At 32.3% G+C, this 20,320-nt stretch overlaps 1 protein-coding gene across 1 annotated transcript; it reads right to left on the bottom strand.

Annotated features, from left to right (window-relative positions):
- Window positions 1-5,850: 5,850 nt before the first annotated feature.
- Window positions 5,851-8,710, bottom strand: LOC123663017. The gene is made up of 2 exons (XM_045597762.1): window positions 7,276-8,710; window positions 5,851-6,950 (listed from the first exon to the last, which is right to left on the bottom strand). The coding sequence occupies exons 1-2, from the start codon at window positions 8,708-8,710 to the stop codon at window positions 5,851-5,853; spliced, it is 2,535 nt and encodes an 844-aa protein (XP_045453718.1).
- Window positions 8,711-20,320: the final 11,610 nt, after the last annotated feature.

Raw genomic sequence — 20,320 nt, 5'->3', positions numbered from 1 at the left:
AGGTCCACGCCAAATTCTGCGCAGCCGTCTCTTTCGCTCACACGCGCCAAGCGCCTGTTGTTATAGCGGATAAAACGCATTTGATACTTTCATAATAAAATATAAATAAAATAAACATATTACGAAAATAACTGTAAAATAATATAATGATAATTTCTGTAAACAAATGTATAATTTAATTTTCTTTTCTCACACTATCAATACAAATAGGCATTTCAATCTGTTTGTCTTGTTATTTGTTAATTAATATGTTTGTCGGTGTCGATGTCATTAAATGCTATTTTATTCATATCGCAAATATTAGATTCATTCGTAAACTGAAAAAACTAAATCAATTAAAAAAAAATGTTTCATAAAATTGATTTTTTATTTTTATTTTAAATTTATTGACTGTTGTTATATAACATACTTGAAATTTTTAACAAATTAATTATGTAAAAAACATTTTATACCATAGTTATTAATTTTTATTATACATTAGACAATGATCACGGTGGTCTTTTGGTTGTCACACTATACGTACTAGCACAAAGATCGCGCGGCTCGTACGACTCACGCGATGCGACCAAATTTACCTAAACTTGCAGAGCGTAAAATTGTGAAATGGCTCTTAAGGGTTACCCATCAAACATTACTATTTCTACGGTCTTTATGAATGAAATTAATTATTTCGTTATTTATTTTTCATAATTTTCAAGTTTCTTATTTTTAACTTCATTCGTAGTCATTTGAATAGTTATTATTGTTTTACTGGTTTTCATTTTTAAGTTTTTATTAGTCTTTATATCTATGACTGTAGCGTTGCTTTTAATTAGAGGACCAATTACTCCTGAAACAAATGTACGTATATAATTGAATAGTTTTTGTTGTTAGCTCTGTTAGCAACCACCATTTAATTAAATAAAAAAATAGAAAGGCGGGAAATTTTCGTAATGAATAAAATATTCGAAAACCATAAAAAGTATCTCAGATGTGGGACACGTCACGTCTTACCAGACGACGGAAACCCCGAGAAGAGCTGGCCGACCCAATTATTTTCTATATTTGGGACATACAACGATAAAAAATAAATATAAAGGGCTTCTAATTTTTATTAATTACTAAGATGACAAGTAAAGTAAATATTAAGACTAGAGATATTCTAAGTTAGGACCTGCTGTAACAACTGCTTTAGTTTTTAGCAGGAAGTAGCTTCTTTATTTGCTCATGAAATAAGTATATCATATATCTGTAGTATTTGAAACGTAGTCTATTTAAAGAAATAACGGTCTCAACAGTGCTTCTGGCGAGGGTTTGAAGTTAGGACGGTAATAGGCTTGCGATGCTTTTGTTGTTGCAGGCGTGTATAGGCAACGTTAACCGCTTACTACCAGTTACATACGCTTGTTTGCCAATCTAGTTGTACCTTATACGCCTTTACGATAAAAAGGGATTTCTTTCACGTATTAGAATGTCACCCCCTAGCTTTTTTAGTTCCTTTTAAACAGGGTTCTTTTTTAACCCTGCATTGGTAGTTTGAACTTTTAATGTGACTGAATTAGCGACAAATTAGCAAGCGTTGCGGGTTCTATCTGCACGTTTTGTCAGTGATTTCAATAGCCATATCCTGTGAGTGTAGCTGCATATGGCGATCTTTCTGGTAAGTTTTGCTTTACGATTATTGAAACTGAAAATCTCATAACCATCGTATAATCAGTACATTTTCTGCTTATGTGTATTATGTTTTTATTGATTATGTCTTTTTATTGATTTTATTGAATTGTTTTAATTGATAAATTTAATGTTACATATTGACATTGATTTTAATTTTATTAATATAAATGTACTAATTTGTATTATTATTATGTTTGTTTTTTATGAATTTTTTAAGTGTGATTATTTATTGATTATTTTATATTTTTTGATTATTTTGTTTTTATTGAATTGTTTAAATTGTTTGTTAAATTTAATGTTACTTGTTGTGATAAACTTAACTAACGCATTGGGTCACTGTAATGTTAGTTCTAAGTTTTTTTTGAATGCATAAATAAATAAATAAATAAATTTTGTTAGTGACGTACGATATTTTAATTTTTTTTAATAAGTAAATAAAAGCCTCACATCGGATCCCAATAGGATTATTGTGCCAAAACAAGCACAAATGCTCAGACCACGGCAAATATCTGTATGGCCAATACAAATGTTTGGCATGTGCGTGGAATGAACCCGCAACTGCCAGCGCAACAGCCACAAACCAGTGCTGTAACCGTTGCGTTAACACGTCGTCAAAATATTGTTATAATAGTTTCCAATCAAAAAGTATGTCATGTCATGTATTGTATACCCTTTACAATGCCAAAGGAATATTATATGTCCAGAGTAAAAAAGTACTGAGATAACTTTTTTTATTTGTTTTGTATTTTTGTAACGAAGTACTTTCTTGTTATACTACTATTTTTTTGTATGTTGTACTGGAAGCTCAAGAAAAATTGTGTCAGGACGATACTGAGAAAAGCCTGTATCTGTCGATCTACATATTTATTCATCTTCATTTTTTTTTGTTTTCTCTATCAGTAAATATTACTTACCCGACACCGTGCTGGCGCAACGGTTTCAAGACTGGTTTATGGCTATGGCGAGTTCCATCCCCTCACATGAAAAACATTTGTATTGGCCATGCAGATATTTGCCGTGTTCTGGGTGTTTGTGCAGTTCTTGTGGATCTTCCCACCGTGTCTCGAAAAGCACGTTAAGTCGTCGGTCCCGGTTGTTATCATGTACACCTGTGGTGGATTAAGCTCTGATTCTTCTTCTACACGGGGAAAGAGCCAGCCCAGCAGTCGGATATTGCAAGGTGAAGCATAATGAGATGTAGATATGAGCTGTTATAGTACCTATAATGTGCATGTTAACGAATATATAGCGATGTTGCTGATTATGGAATTATCTGTTATGTCATTTGGCAGTTTTTTTTGGAAAAAATAGTAGAATATGTTAATCATCACTCCAGCCTATCGCTGACCTCCACAAGTTTGCGCCAAAAATGGCGTGAACTCATGTGTGTTGCCCATAGTCACCACACTGGGCAGGCGGGTTGGTGACCGCAAGGCTTTGTCGCACCGAAGACGCTGCTGCCCGTCTTCGAACTGTGTATTTCAAAGCCAGCCGTTGGATGATTATCCCGCCATCGGTCGGCTGGTGGTTCCAAGGTTGTAGTGGAACTGTGTTATCCCTTAGTCGCCTCTTACGACAACCACGGAAAGAGGGGGGGTGGCTACATTATTTACTACCGTATAACCACACAGCTTATTTAATGTTATATTTAATTATATTTAATATAATATTAAATTAATTTTGAATGTAACATTTTTTAGAATATATTACTAAATGTGTCATAATATTGATAAAATGTGGTACTTGACTTTTCCTATCAATATGGTACACTAACAAACTACGAGTATTTTCTTCATAGGTATTTATTTTGCGATTATTTAAAATTACGATTCTATTTTCGTACGGAGGTCTCTAAAATGTTTTTAGCCGATTTAAAAAAAGGAGGAGTTACTCAATTCGAGCCTATACACACACACACACACACACACACACACACACACACACACATATATATATATATATATAATGTATGTTCTGGGATAACTTCGTCATTTATGAACCGATTTTGATAATTCCTTTTTTTGTTAGAAAAGTGATATCCCAAGTGTAGTAACATGATAAGGAAACCAGGATCTGATGATGGAATCCCAGAGAAATCGAGGGAAACCCTCGAAAATCGTAGTAACGACTAGTGCGTTTATCAATTTTTTTCGTCCACTTACGTTGTATTACTTGTCGATGTTATTGATGACGGTTTTTTTTCGTTTGCGAGCAAAAACAATTTTATAGATTAATATAGAGTAACATTTACTTAGCCTTACCTCCTGCACAAAGATTTGTCGTTCGTGTGAGCGGTTGTTTGTTACGGGTAGTAAACAAAACGATAAGTGTACTGAAATATAGCTTTAATCAGTTTCAATAATGTTTATAATATGTACATGAAGCCTTACACCTATATAAAAACAATTTACGTTTACTTTATGAAACTGCACGATGTACTTCCGTTCCAAAATAATCACCATAATTGACCACAAAACTGATCGTCTACTTTCAAAAGTATTCATTTACTTTCATAATACATAAAGGTTATGTAATCCTTAAAAGTATATAAACATTTTACACAAAACGGGTTTTCGTTTAAAATTATGATTTTACATAATAAAATACATGGAAAGTATAAAATTAATAAAAAAAAAACTCTCTGTAATACCGTTCGTTCCTGTTTTTGGATAAAATCTTAAGATGTATTTTTTGTTCATTTGTACAAATAAAACAACTGTAAAACGACATATTGCATAACTTGCGACTTAACTAGATACAAAAACACATGTTCGTAAAAGTACATTCCATTATAAAATAATAAATAACTTTAAAAAACGAATACAAAATAAGCACCAGTAACTAAAATACAAATAAAAATTACGTCGATGTGCACCAAATACAAAAAAAAAGTTTTTTGTTAACACCATGTATTGTATAATAACGGTTATTTTTTTTTTTGGTAATTTTTGTTACATTTTTGTGTGTGTAATTACAATTTTATGTAAGTTATGTATTTACATATTATTTATGTATTTTAAAATTTGCAAATCGAGTCACATTATATCGTTAGGAACTATTTTTTAATTGAATTTAAAAAGATTTGTCGTGTTACTGATACGGAATGATATTTTTTATCACTGAATACATTCTAGAAAATTCACCAATATCTAAAACCATACTTAAATAATAGAATAGAGAGAAAATTTTTGCCATAGTACATTATTTTTTTATACAGTTATAGGCGAAATAAAATGTTATTTTTGCCATTTTGAGAGGTAGTTAAGTTTTAATTTATATAAAACAAATGGCTCGTTGAAATATTTTTACAATTTTTCTGCTACCTCTATTTACAAAATCATACTTTTTTCAGGTTCCTGCGATTAGGTGCTAATACATTTTAATAAAAAAATGTCAAATATAAAACAGTTCACATTTATACGGTGTTAAAATAAACAGTCTTAAAAAAACAGCTAAAACTAAAATTATGTTAACTTATAAATGAAGTTAAATATTTTAGTGAAATGAAGGTAGATGAATATTCACACGTACCGGATGATTAAACAATTAAAATAAATGACAGTGAAATAATTTCGACAATGAACAGCTAACATTTGCAATGTTATTACATATTAACTAATTCTCCAATAGGCGTGAATTGAATGATAAATTGAACAGACCAAATAAACGCTTTTTGAAACTATTGACAAGATCAACAGATGAAAAGCTGATTCAGTCTTTCGCATTTATCATGACGCAGCTAACGTCATTGGAACCTGATTAAATTTCAAGTGCCTCGTATAAAAGGGTAAAAAAACATGGAATTATTACGAAACGGGAATGTCGAATGGGAGAACAAAATTTAGAATAATCAGTCTTGGAAAATCGATGAAGACGCCGACGACTACGAGTGGCAAGCAATTCGAAAAGCTACCTAATTTACTGTCTTAAGATTATTACCACGTAGAATAAATACTTAAAATATGTCACGCATCGTGTACAGCGCAATTGTTTTAAACTTAATAATGGCTCGTTATACTATACTTAACATAATTGCGAAATGGTCCATAATGTACGTACGCACGTAAAAAATCTAGCACAAGTTATATACACGAGCACCGCAAAATAATGATCCGATTGCACCTCACTTCGTCCACTGATATCACTTCACCGTAACTACAAGCTCGTTGGCACTTTTGTTCAGTCCGTTATAGTCTACTACACCTCTGTGCCGTCTTCGCCTTCGTCTTCGAATAAGGGTTCGTTTGCATTCACTTCAGTTGGAGGCTTTTTCTTAGGTTTCGGAGGCGGTCTTGGGGGAATTTTACCACTCCTCCCCATCGTTCCAGATTGATTTAACGATATGTTGCTCTCGTTCTTCCTTGGATCTTCTCTCGATGGAGAACTGACTTCGTCTTTGTTATCCGATTTTGGATTTCTTCTCAGCGAACCCGTTTCCGGTTTACCCTTACGGCTAAGTGTACTATTGTCAGATATTTGCGACTGAGCGTCCGTGTTTCTATTATCCATCACGTTGAACAATTGTTTTCTAGATTCGGTTTGCGGAGTTGACGTGTTTTTCGCCGTCCAACTCATTCTTGGATTCACTGGTTCTTGAGGGCCTGGCGTCGAGAGTTGATTAGATATTTGCGAACTAATGCTATTACGTGTTGGTGTAAATGGCGGTGGTACGGGAGAAGGTGCTGGTTCCTGTTCTTCAATAGGAGCGTAGAAGACTGGGGGGTGTGGTATACTGGGATATGCAGTCGGAGGAGTAGCGGGTAGAGGTCTATTTCTCATTGGGGAAAATTGTTGTTCTAATCCTGCTTTATTTAGAGACAGTACGGAACTTCCATCTGCGGTTGTCCTCAAACCCAAGTTGTCGTATAGAGGCTCCTGGGCTTCAGCGCTAGGAAGTATTTGGGTGCTGGCAGTACTAGACCACGATGGTACTCTAGGTCTTCTCGGAATCGTAACGTATCCTTGCCTTGGCGTTACTACTGGCGGTGTAATTGGTGCTGTGAAAGGAGACTGAGATCGGGAATATGGTAAAGTCCTGAAGAGATTTTGATTCGTAGTCATTCCGTAAATGGGCGAATGGATCGGACTGACTGGGTTAATTTGTAGCCTACTTGTGTCTGGAACTGTAGATGCATTACTAGCAGCAGGGGAGATTTGAGCTGCTCTCGCTGGGAACGATAAGAGATCCGGCGGATAAGCTCGGCCGTCGGTGCGACCATATTCAGCGTTGAGAGCGTCTTGGGATCGTTTCGTGTGTTGGTCGAAGTCCAGTGATCTCTTTTCGTCATCATTATGAGCTGAAACAAAATAAACAAAAGATTAAATTTAATTCCGTACAATTGATTGGAATTTTAATTTGTACATAACAAGTAAGAAATGTGTAAATTCTTTTTAATATGTGAATAAAAAAGTATTTTAAATCTTTTTCGTTATTATTTCTAATTTAGTTAAAAATATATGTGACTAAAGTGCTAAGATATACAAGCTTATAATCTCGCAAATAAAAAAGCCTGTTTTAAGTTTAATTATCTTTTATTTAGTGAAATATTTTTTACTGTGTATTAATTTGTATCAAACAGTTATTTATATACTAGTACTGTAATTGAAAATAATTCAACTTACCAAAAACAGAATCGTTATCCAGTAATGTTTTATTGAGTTCTGACATTTCGGTTGCGCTAGTGATCGACAGAGGGGCATCGTATCTTCTCGGTGGTTTCGTAACTGGATTCACGGCTGTTATGAGACTTTTTTCCATTTCTGGTATCACTGACCCTTCAATCAGAGCCTCTCCATTCGAATTATCTTTCTTTTTATCTGAACCACGTTTTCTACAGCAATAGTAGCAGAGAATGACCAAGATAATTAAAAGTATAGCTGCTGTACAAGATATACCAATTAGAACAGGTAGCATACTGTTATCCATTCCAGGTGGAGCAACTATTCCAGGAGGTGTGTGGGTAATAGCCAACATCAAACTCCTTTCTTCAACACCTCCTGCATTTTTAGCAACGCATAAATATTCTCCATTGTCAGAAGTACCAGCATCTAGGATAGTCAGATTTACCCATCTACTGTTTTCGGAGTTGCTCTGCGTAACGTAATATTTAATTTCGCCTTGATATCTGTAAGTGCCATCGATAATTTGTGCATTTAAAACCCAATTAACTTCTGGTAACGGATTACCATTAACTTGGCAAGAAAGTGTTACATTTGTATCCGATGAGCGTAAAGTCGTTTTAGTTGATGGATATACAATACTTGGCCTGCAAGCGAAATCGCTTGAATCCAACTCTTTCCACAATTTCCCGTGTACTTTTGCCGGTTCGCTACATGATATTGGAGATGTGTAGAAATTTTTACTAATCACCCAATTTCTGAAGGGTTGTAAGTAGCAGTCACATTTCCAGGGATTATCGTGCACGTCCAAATTAGACAAGGACGTCAATGCGCTTAATGTGTCTATTTTAAGATGCTCTAATCTATTACCGTCCAGTCGCAGGATGTTAAGCTTTGGCACATTCATGAACGTCTTCACCCCTATTTGTACTAAGCGATTGTTGCTCAAATCTACTTTCTGTAAGAACGGTAAATTGTTGAACAAACCATTTTCTAGCTTCTCTATCTGATTGTCGTTTAGTAGAATCCATCTTATTTTCTCGGTTTCCTTAAACGTGTCTGGGTGCAACGTTTTAAGGTCGTTCTTCGATAAATCAAGTTCGATCATAATCGCGAGGCCGCTGAGTCCACTTTTGTGTATCGTTATCAGCTTGCATTCTCTTAATATAAGTTTCTTTAGATTTATTAATCGGACATCTTCGAAAGCGTGCCTCGTGATTTCGTATAATTCGTTATTAGTTAGATCTAGAATCTGTATTTCAGTACTTAGTGTCTTAGGTATGTCATGGAAGGTTGAGTGTGAACAGTCGGCTTGTTTGTTTCCGCTCGCCCAGACGCATTTGCATTCTTGTGGACAGTTCGCTGTGAAGTCTGAAGCTCTGACTAGCACTAGGCTCACGCTGAGTGCCACTATGTAGTATAGCGTACGAATTTCCATTGTCTTTCGGTAGTCTGTAACAATAAGAAAAGAACATATTATTTATTTATTCTATTTAAAAATAAATCATAATTATCAAATATAATCATATTGTAGAAATTTAATTCAAAAATTGTAAACAAGATAAAAAATTTGCAAGCAGTTAAAGGTACGTGTGTATGCTCGCAAACGAAAAAAAACCGACTTCAATTGAATTAAGAAAAAATAGTTTAGCAAATTCGCTTATTAGAGATAACCAAAAAAATACTTGTCAGATCTCATTTAATTCAGATGGCAACACATGGCACACCACATGACAACCACCACCTTTCGAATAAAAAAAGAATCATCGAATTCAGTCCACCCAGTAAAAAGTTCTGAGGTAACACACCTAAAAAAATACAGTGAAATCGAGAATCTCCCCCCTTCTTTTGAAATCGATTGAAAAGACAAATCTAATTTTTAATTTTGCGGGATTTAATTTGCTTGCCCTTGTAAGGACAAGAGTTCGAGTTACAATAGAACATTTTATAACAACTTAAAGAACGGTCTTGTCACATAAAAAAACATTAAGACACTTAAGCAAACGTGTTTTGGGAGCGTTATAATAGCAATAAAGTCAGCAGCTGAAAATAGGAGATGTAATAACGTACGGTAGTTTTAATGGCCACATTAAGAGCAGGGAATCGTAAGTTTACTTTTAGAGTTGTAAAAGTTAAGTTTACAAATGTATTAACAGATGAAACGTCGGATAAACATCGGGAACATGGCCGTAAAGAACATTGAGATGTTTAGATGAATCCGACTGTGATGATAGATGACTGTTTTTTTTCTCTCTAAGTTTGGTAGCGGTTTTTTTGTTTGTGATAAATCAAGAGTTTTTGTTTATAAAGGCGATATTTCAATCGTTCGTGGACATTGTTTTATTTTCTGGACCGAGAACCGAGCATCTGGTTTTCTTTACCCGTTTAAACTATTGGTAGAATTTTATGGCTTTTTATTTGAAAAAAATACTCTAATTTTTGGTTCAAGCTCCTGAAACGTTTATATGAATGAAGATTTTACAGCAATTAAACGTAAAATTTTTAGTTACATTTTATATTACGAAAGAAACGTCTGTATAACCGATACTAAAACAAATATTTTAAGAATATTTCGTGAATAGACGAGATCTGGTTGAAGTTAACAAATTTAACGACATAGCTACTGTCAAGCGTATCAGATTTCTGGAGATGGCCTTTGACTTTGTCGACGATTTCTATGTTATTTATACTCGTAGAAAAAACAAGTTCCTCTGTACTTTACGTGTATTATAACAACAGTAAAAATATACACGCGTCTTTAGACAAAGACGGTTTGTATCAAAGACGGCTTGTACAACACAAAGACAACACAAACAGTTTTTTTGCGAAAGATTTCGGCTTCAATTACAACCTGGCACTTTTGGTTTTTCGTGTACTGGTTTAATTTTGTGTGTAGATTCATGAAACTTATCAGCAAATTCATACATATAGTGCAAATACATTCCTGTCTTTATAGATTTGGCAATTTACTCTGAAGAACTATTTCATTTAAAGATTAATCCTTTACTATGTGAAGTTCGATGTTACCTGTGCTGTCATGATTAACATCTTTAATATATATAAATCTCGTGTCACAATGTTTGTCCGCGATGAACTCTTAAACTACTTAACCGATTTTAATCAAATTTGCACACCATGTGCAGTTTAATCCAACTTGAAAAATAGGATATATTTTGTTTTGATATATGTAATTATTATATTTAAGAAAAAAATAAGGCGATACGAAGTTTGCCAGGTCAGCTAGTACATCATAAATATACAATCGTTTTAGCACCATTCAAATGTGATTACAAATAAAGCATTACAAGTGATTCTGTCGTATTACCCCAGAAAAATTACATTGTTAAGCACTTACCGATTTTTCTTAAATAATTTAACGCTATATCAGGCTCATTGCAAAAGATATGTAACAATTTGGGAGGCTGCTCGTGACGTTCGCGAGTACAATTCCATTTTAATTAAATCCTACAAATTTCAAGGGAAATAAGGCAGAAATGTTGCATAATTCTTTACATCAGACGACAATGATATTGTTTTTCGTGTCAATGAAGAACGAGCTCGAACGCTTCATTTAATAATTGAAGATTTATTTTCGTTCTAAATTATTTGATAATAAAAATGTAATTTGGATCTTTCGAGATGTTTTAATTAAAGATAATTAATAAAATAAAATAAATGTATTTTTTCTTACAGTTCTTTCTGTAGTGTTCGTCTGATTATAAAATAGGTATTTAATTATAAAATAAGATTTAATTAAGTGAATTTTAGTAGAACTCGTTATCGGCTTTTTTTTAGATAATCAGTAGTTGGTTTATTTATTTTTGGTTTAAAAAACAAATAATAAAATCAATTACGTATTAAAATGCTAATGTATAAGCGAATTACGTTATTAAGACTATTACATAAATAATAATAATAAATTAATAAGTATTTATAACATACAAACTAACTAACTCACTAAAAACACACTCACTAACAACTGTGCCAACGGGCTAGCTATGTTATAATTTAAAAGATATTCACGTAGAAAGCACCTTTATGGTTCACAAGAGTAATGTTAGGGTGGTCGGAAGGGGTTTTGAAATGACAACCAGCAGCGTGACGTCTTGTATCGAAGTCTGTTTATTACTACTATTAGCTTCGTTCTGTAGTAATGGACCGTTGCGAAGGACTACTTGTTATGGAAGTTTGTTACGGACTGGTCTTACATTGGGGTGGAGGATCACTATAAATCAAAAAATTGTAAACAATACTATGAGAAAAGCAAACAACTAACTCTGGACTCTGCACTCATTAACAATTACTGGTAATTTGGTAATTTCCAAATGTTGTTTATACTTGATAATAAATTACAATTATTTTAAATATTGTTTATATTTGACTATCATTAAAGTACAATTTGTTTAAAAATATGTAGACATTACAATCCTCCCCCTTTAAGAAAATAAACATAGCTTATTATAAAACTTAATATCAAAAATCGACCAATAAAACAATTCATAACTCATACAATAATACACATAACACATGATAAAATAATACATTAAACATTAACAATAAAATTAAATCACCGAACGCATAAATTTCTTAACAATAAAATCATACTTTATCTAAATTCAATCAATAACTATAACCGAAATCCTAAAGAATATAAATCTTAAATTACTTATACATAATGAATTCACCTTTAACTGTGCAATTCTTGCACTCCGCCTTAGAGGTGTATCTGAAGTATCTAACGTAGAAGGCATTTCCTCTTATTCAATATCTTTATTATCTAATAAAACACTTTTTTCGGATTTTATCGCGGTTTATTGTTAACTTTTGATTCCCGACGTTTCGGATACTTTACAGCAACCATGGTCACGGGAGGACTGAGGTGTCAGACGTCCCAACGTTACAAAGTTATTCGAAACTACCCGACATACATCAATATCTTATATAGTCCTATCTACGCAGAATGTGCTAATTGAGTCTTTAATCTGTGGTGAATTATGCTTGGTTTTTGATTTAATTATATTAATAATGGGGTCCCAAGCAGGTGGTAATTGCCAGCCATCTTCTCTATTGAAATTTGGATGTTTTTTAATTTCAATAGCCTCACGGATCATCCTTGGTTGGAATCGGTGTTCTTTTGCGAGGATCTGTGGTTTATCGAATCTAATATAATGGCTAGCTGTGTCTAGACTTAGCTAACTGTGTAGGATGATGGTGTGATTCGCCGTTTAAGTACCTATCCGTATGACGGATACGATATCTTTGTTTCAGAGAGCACGAGGGATCTGCGATGAGCGACACCTGGAGACCGAACTTCAACATGTCAAGCAAGTACTGCGAGACAACAAGCTTCGGGTACCGCGTCCTCATCGCAGTGAACGTGTGAAACCAGCCACCGTCGAACGAGTACCTGCTGTGCTACCTTTTATGAAAGGGGTCACTGACAAGATTGGCTTCATCTTAAAGCGAGCTTCTATAAAAACTTTTTTCAAGCCGCCAAAAACGATAAGTCAATTTTTACCATCTGTCAAGTGTCATATACCCTTACAAGATGCAGGAGTATACAAGCTTGATTGTGACTGTGGTCTCTCTTATATAGGACAAACAAAACGATCGATCAAAACTCGCGTTAAGGAACATATAGCTGACTTAAAACATCGTCGCTATACTAAGTCCGCAATCTGTGAACACAGTCTAGACACAGCTAGCCATTATATTAGATTCGATAAACCACAGATCCTCGCAAAAGAACACCGATTCCAACCAAGGATGATCCGTGAGGCTATTGAAATTAAAAAACATCCAAATTTCAATAGAGAAGATGGCTGGCAATTACCACCTGCTTGGGACCCCATTATTAATATAATTAAATCAAAAACCAAGCATAATTCACCACAGATTAAAGACTCAATTAGCACATTCTGCGTAGATAGGACTATATAAGATATTGATGTATGTCGGGTAGTTTCGAATAACTTTGTAACGTTGGGACGTCTGACACCTCAGTCCTCCCGTGACCATGGTTGCTGTAAAGTATCCGAAACGTCGGGAATCAAAAGTTAACAATAAACCGCGATAAAATCCGAAAAAAGTGTTTTATTAAATGAGTAAAATTCGCGTAAACATTAGAAAACAATATCTTTATTATCATTACTTACTTTTAAAGTTATACAATTTGTAATTCTTGAGCAACAAGATCTAGTGTCTTCTAATGCTAATAATCTATCATTTTTATTACAAAAGAAATGTCTTCTCCATAAATATTTAGCTAAACGATATAGTATATAAATCAAAAACATCTTTAAAATAGAGAAAAATATATAAGCGAAATAAACATTGTTAACAACTTTATCAAAAATTGTTTCATTTTCCATTTGATCAATAATATCATTAATTTTATCTATTTTGTGACTTGCCAATTTCAAACTTTCTAAATCCAATTTCTCATGAATTTTTAAAGGTATAAAATTTATTTTAGTTATATTCTTATTTTTCAACTCTTTACAGCAATCGTCTGATATAATATCTATTGGTAGTAAAACAGAATTAAAATTACTTTCTAACCCTAATGTTTGAGTTTGTAACATTACATTACTCGTATATGATTTGCAATTATCTGAAATCTTTATAATTCCACTATTTACTAATTCTATATCAATAGGTTCCTTATTTTTACAATTCAATGTACCTGTTACTTTTCTAGGGGTTACAAATAACCAATGTTTATTATGATGTAATTTATACCATTGTTCTGTTGGTATATAACCTACTCTTGTGTCACAGTCACTAGGTAACTTTGTATTACTGTACATCAATTCAGTTTCACATGTCCTGCTTGTATGTACAGAATATAAGGCTGTTTTCAACTTACATATGTATCTCACATTATTCTGTAGGACTTTACACAGATTTAAATTTTCTAAACTAGTATAGTGTATCTTATTTCTTGATATTAAAAAGTATTTAAAATTAGGTAAAACAAATATAAAAGTATTATCACTACTTTTAATTGGAACTGGTAAAACATGATATAAATCATAATTAGCTTGAGTGATCAAAGGAGTCTTTATTACAAAAACAAGTTTTTCATTTGCTAAATACGATACTAAATTTGCTAACGATAATAATTCAGGAATATCTTTTTCAATAAGCTCTAGTGGATACTTTGTTTGTGGAGGTAAATATGATAAGGTTTTTCTTAATTCTATTCTGTATTGTTCTGGGGTTATGATAACCGGATGAATGGCATTATTTTTCGCGAATAAAATTGCATTAATAATTGTTGAAATTTCATTATTAACTTCAGTAGCTATTAAGTTCAATAACGACATGTGTTCGTCAATATCTTGTTTCATTTTAATACTGAATATTTTTTCACCTATATCTTTTGTATAATTTGATAATAAGTTCAAATTTTCATTAAATATTTTTTCATTAAGATTTAAATCTGTAATTGTACTATTAAAATTAGAAATTGTCGACTTAACTATATTAGATTGAGCTTTCAGTAAGTTCAATACTTCATGTTCATTTTTATCTAAATTTTGAATTGCATCGTTATACATTTTCGCATCTTCCGCATCTAAAGTTCCAAATAATACTTTAAAAATACTCCCTACTCCATCTATATATGATCGTTTTACTCTATAACTATGAAAACCAGTCAATTCCTTAAGAATGTTTCCCTGAATCGTTAATTGAGGAATTATTTGTTCTAAAATTACAAGCGATGTTTGACATAAGGAAAATTTCGTGAAAGTTTCGTGATGGCAAAGATCTTTAGTTTTAATATATGTATCGTGAATTAAGCTTATTTTTCTATGAATATCCGCTATATCTAAGTATATTATTAGATTCCATACGCTATCAAAATGATTAACTTTTCCGAAGTTTTCAAAGTAAATGCCTCCTTTATCTATTACACTAATATTATATAACTTATCGCTATTTATAACATACTGTATCCATGTCAGGAATATCAAAAACACGAACCAGGTTCATTCTGAAACAAACGCATGTTTCAGTCTATTTGTATGTACTTTAAATTTTTTATTTTTTATCTTAATTGTTACATTACTTGAATAATTTATTTTAATAATTTTGTAAGGTCCTAACCAGTAATGTGATAGCTTACGTGATTTTCCGGGTTTTATTGCTTCGTTACTTAAATACACTAAATCTCCTACTTTGAATTGTATTACATTACATTACATTTTTACATTTTTTATCGTATATTTGTTTATTATACTCTTGGGATTCAATAAGTTTATTTCTAGTAATTTCTCTTGATTTACGCAATTTTAAAGTAAGGTCGTCTAAATAATTACCATAAAAATATTTAAATTCAGGTTCTTTAATTATAGAACTAGGTAAATTTGCTTTAAAACCAAATATTAATTCAAATGGTGTAACTTGAGTTGAAGTATGGACACTTGTGTTATAGGAAAACATAGCAAAATCGATCCATTTGTCCCAATTAGTTTGATCTTCATTTACATAATGTTTAAGATAATCTGCTAACGTTGAATGACTTCTTTCTAACGCTCCATTAGACTGGGTGATAAGCACTTGTATTTTTTTTTTTTAATAGTTTCGACATTTCTTTAATTAAGTTTGAAGTAAAATCAGCTCCTTGGTCTGTTAAGAGAATTTCAGGAATTCCAAATTTACAAATAAAATTACGTACAAAACAATCTGAAATTGTTTCGGCGTCATGCTTAGGTAAAGGATAAGCCTGAGAATATTTTGTTAAATCATCCCGTAAAGTTAAAATGTACTTATTTCCATTTTCTGATAAAGGTAGTGGACCTACAATATCAAGACGGAACAGGATAATTTTTTACTGCTTCTATTTTCCTTGGATCTGGTTTGACACCTTCCTGAGTAATAAGTGGCCTAAATACATAACTGTCGTTTTCGAAAATTCGTACTTATCTGGTTGAAGTTTTAAGTTATGTTTAGATAATCTTTCAAAATTTTCTTTTAATTTCTTATTGTGATCTTGTAGTGAATTGCCATAAACGACAATATCATCGAGATATACAAAGCATTTCACTCCCTGTAACCCGACTAACACGTTATTCATTAGTCTCTGAAAAGTCGCCGGTGCGTTTTTTAATCCGAACGGCATCCGTGTATATTCATAATGTCCTAACGGAATACTAAATGCTGTTTTAGGTTGATCCTTCGGATTCATTTTGATCTGGTGAAATCCCGATGCCAAATCTAGGGTCGTAAAGTATTTACTGTGACTTAACTGATCTAATATATCGTTTATTTGAGGTAATGGATAGACATCTCCAACACTTATTTCATTTAATTTCCTAAAATGGATCACAAGTCGCCATTTTCTTTTACCTGACACGTCCATTTTCTTCGGCACCATCCATACTGGTGAGTTCCATGGACTATTAGATGGTTGAATTATTCCATCTTTTAAAAACTTTCCAATTTGTTCATTAACTTCCTCTTTAAGAGCTTCTGGATACCTATACGACTTTGTATTAATGGGAACGTTATTATTAGTAGGTATCTCATGCATAACTGTATTTGTTGACGTTAACTTATCTCCTTCTAAATGAAATATATGATTATACTCTTGACATAACTCTATTAATGATTCCTTTTCCTTTTTATTTAAGTGATTAGTACGTAAAGTTTGTTTTAATTTATCTAAACGACTTCCTTTGTATGTTTTATCATTCTTAATTTTATTTATTTTATTTATCTCATTCGTCTCCTTTTTATCATTTTCATTATCATTAATTTTGTTTATACTAATTAACTTATTTGTTTCCTGATGATCATTAGCTAACGGTTCTAACTTCACAAACAATTTATTTATTTTCACTTCCTTATCTGTCGTATTCAAACACATTGTTAATGCTTTATTTTCGTATACTTTAACTATAATCGGACATAAATAAACACCTTCTGATATTTTTATTGGTTCCGATATTATGCCTTCCTCTAAATTAGGATTATCTACAGAAATAGAAATAACTTTTTCACACCTTGGTTCTATGACTAAAAAATTATTATCATGTATTATCTCTTTCTCAAAGCTTTGTGGATAAACCTCATTCTTACTATTTTCATTTTTCGATACTTGTGAGCAAACTTCATAATTTCTTTTACACATATTACTTCCATTACTTATTTTATTTTTCGAAACTTGTGACATATTACTTTTATTAAAGGTTTCCTTTTTCAATATTTGTGGATAAACTTCACAATCGCTTTCAAACATATTACTTCCTAAATCATCATAACACATATTATTATTATCACTATTATTCTCTTCGTCACAAATTTTATCTTGTAGACCATTTTTATTCATATCTCTTTTCAAACCTTCATGCATAAATTTTATTTCCTCATGCTTAATATTCATCTCTATACCACATATTCTGATTTTATTCTCTTTATAACTTATTATCGAGTCCGTTTTTGACAAGAAGTCGCTACCTATGACTCCATCGCATTGAATAGGAAAGTTATCCGGTACCACATGAAGTGTTTGTTGTTTTGTTTAAATAGAAACATCCGATTGTATCAGTCGGACTAGTGTCTTTGTCTATTCCTTTTAATTTAATTTTCCTATCCTCATATAACAAAGTTTGACTTTCTAATGACTTTATTTTTATCAATGTGACTTCTGCCCCTGTATCAATAAGGAATTTATTTTTATTTTCTAACAAACTTGAGGAATTTAATTTTACGTATGACGAAATACGCGTATCAATAAATCTTATTCGGCCTGGATCTAATTTGTAGTCCTCGGGTTGGCCGTGGGCCTTAGACCATTGGAATTTAAATGCCCATTTTCATTACTCCTATTATTCGTTTGCCTATTACTATTATTATTACGATTACTATAATTAAAATTATTGTTCGCACTGTTGAAACGATTATTCTGAGGGTTTTGATTATTATTACGATTATTTGGATTATTCCAGCACTCTTTAGATATATGCCCTTTTTTCTTGCAATAAAAACAAGTAGGTAGGTGATTATTTGTTTGATTAGTATACATCTGCCTAATCATAGGTTGATTTCTACATTGGTGAGCTAAATATTTAAATTTATTGCAATTTGTGCACTTTTTTATTCCCGTGTTATAATTTTGTCTAGCACTCATTTCTTGCCTAGATTTAATTTCTTGTTCTTCAGAAATCGCTATAGAAACTGCATCTTCAAAAGTTAAGGGTTTCTGAGACTTTAACAAAATGTGAAGTTGTGGTAGAAGACCACTAATAAAAATATTTAATGCTTGTTTTTTTACTAAATCTACATTCGCTTCGCGAGCTTCTTTTGTTAACTTAGGGTCCAAAGATTTAATTAATTTTATATAGCAGTTTTCAACCCTACTAGAGTATTTTGTTTTTGTTATTGTATTTGTTAATCATTCTTTCTGCAAGACCGATATCTATAAACCCACCAGAAACTTTATCCTCTGACCTGTACATTTTAAATGATAATTTACAATCGATTAATAATCTGAATTAATTATATATGGAATTCTATAATTCTTTAAATTTAATTATAATTTCCATATAAACTCTCTATAAATCTTAATATTTCCTATAATACACAATATACCAACAATTATACGACTCACTTGGATGACGTAGTTGTATACTGCGGAGTCCGTTTTATCTTGCTGAGTCGCGTCGTATCGTCGCGATGCACGTAGTAGCGCGAACGCCGCCGAAGATTTACTGACTCGTTGCTGTGTGGCTTGTCCCAGTGAAGAAACACGCTCGCTCAGTGTCTTGATGTGCTCGTGACTGCTTCGTGTGACTCGCCGCTGTCGAAGACTGTCGATATGATGTCTAGAGCCTTGTTGTCTTCAACTTCCTTCTTCAGTACGTATAGTGACGCTGAGAATTGAAGATTCGCCCGTTCAAATGTTTGCCAGGAAATAAAAGTACTATAATAATTATTTCAATAGCCTTTTATCAATCCCACTTCTGACACCAAAAATGTAATGTTCGGGTGGTCGGAAAGGGGTTTTGAAATGACAACCCAGCGTGACGTCTTGTATCGAAGTTTGTTTATTACCACTATTAGCTTCGTTCTGTAGTAATGGACCGTTGCGAAGGACTGCTTGTTATGGAAGCTTGTTACGGACTGGTCTTACATTGGGGTGGAGGTTCATTATAAATCAAAACATTGTAAACAATACTATGAGAAAAGCAAACTCTGGACTCTGCACTCATTAACAATTACTGGTAATTTGGTAATTTCCAAATGTTGTTTATCCTTGATATTAAATTAAAATTAGTTTAAATATTGTTTATCTTTGACTATCATTAAAGTACAATTTGTTTAAAAATATGTAGACATTACACAGGTATGTAACTTAACGCTATGAAAAACCTTTATGGATAGTCGTATAAAAACATAAAGACCTTAACCTAATCTCTATGAGATCTCTTTAAGTAGTGTAAATTAAGTTTATTACACGATTAGAAAACGAATTAAATTAGCAGTCATTCATAAAGCAATTATGTTGTGTCATGGGACACCAGGTAGGAACGATGTTCCTTCGGATAGTATAGAAGCAACACAATTTGAAGAAAAAATGTTGAATTTTATAGATATTTTCTAGTTCTTAATTTTTTTTTTTTTATATAAAAGTATTTAGGAAATTTAGTATTTTAGAAAAAAACAAATATCGTAAAATAAAATAAATCAAACAAAATAATAATAATAATAATTCAAACTAATAAGTAAAAAAAAAAAAAACAAATGTCTTTATTTATTTTTGTCGACAGTATAAAATTACAAAAATATTTTTAAAAAAAGTTTACTAGTAATATTTTAGTTTTACAAACGTCATATTATACAGTCGTGTGACTGATATTACGTCACTTCCGTTATATATTTTTCTAACGGATTTAGTATCACATTGTTTTCAGTTCGGTCGCCCAGCCAAATGTCAATGCCGTAAGGAATTTCGTTTCAATAATGATAAAGTTGATCTGACAGATGAATATATAATATTTAACGCAGTTAATGGCGGAGTCTGAGCACTCAGTTACGCAAT

Source organism: Melitaea cinxia, chromosome 19 (assembly GCF_905220565.1).
Source record: "Melitaea cinxia chromosome 19, ilMelCinx1.1, whole genome shotgun sequence".
Lineage (NCBI taxonomy): Eukaryota > Metazoa > Arthropoda > Insecta > Lepidoptera > Nymphalidae > Melitaea > Melitaea cinxia.
The sequence above is the reverse complement of the archived record's forward strand: the minus strand, read 5'-3'. Positions and strand labels throughout refer to the sequence as shown.

What these genes read in the sequence shown, in the direction of transcription:
- LOC123663017 (XM_045597762.1), bottom strand. Translation starts at nt 8,710, where the DNA reads ATGGAAATTCGTACGCTATACTACATAGTGGCACTCAGCGTGAGCCTA. An exon ending in GGATAACGATTCTGTTTTTG is followed by an intron (nt 6,951 to 7,275) that starts GTAAGTTGAATT and finishes ATTTTGTTTCAG; the next exon opens with CTCATAATGATGACGAAAAG.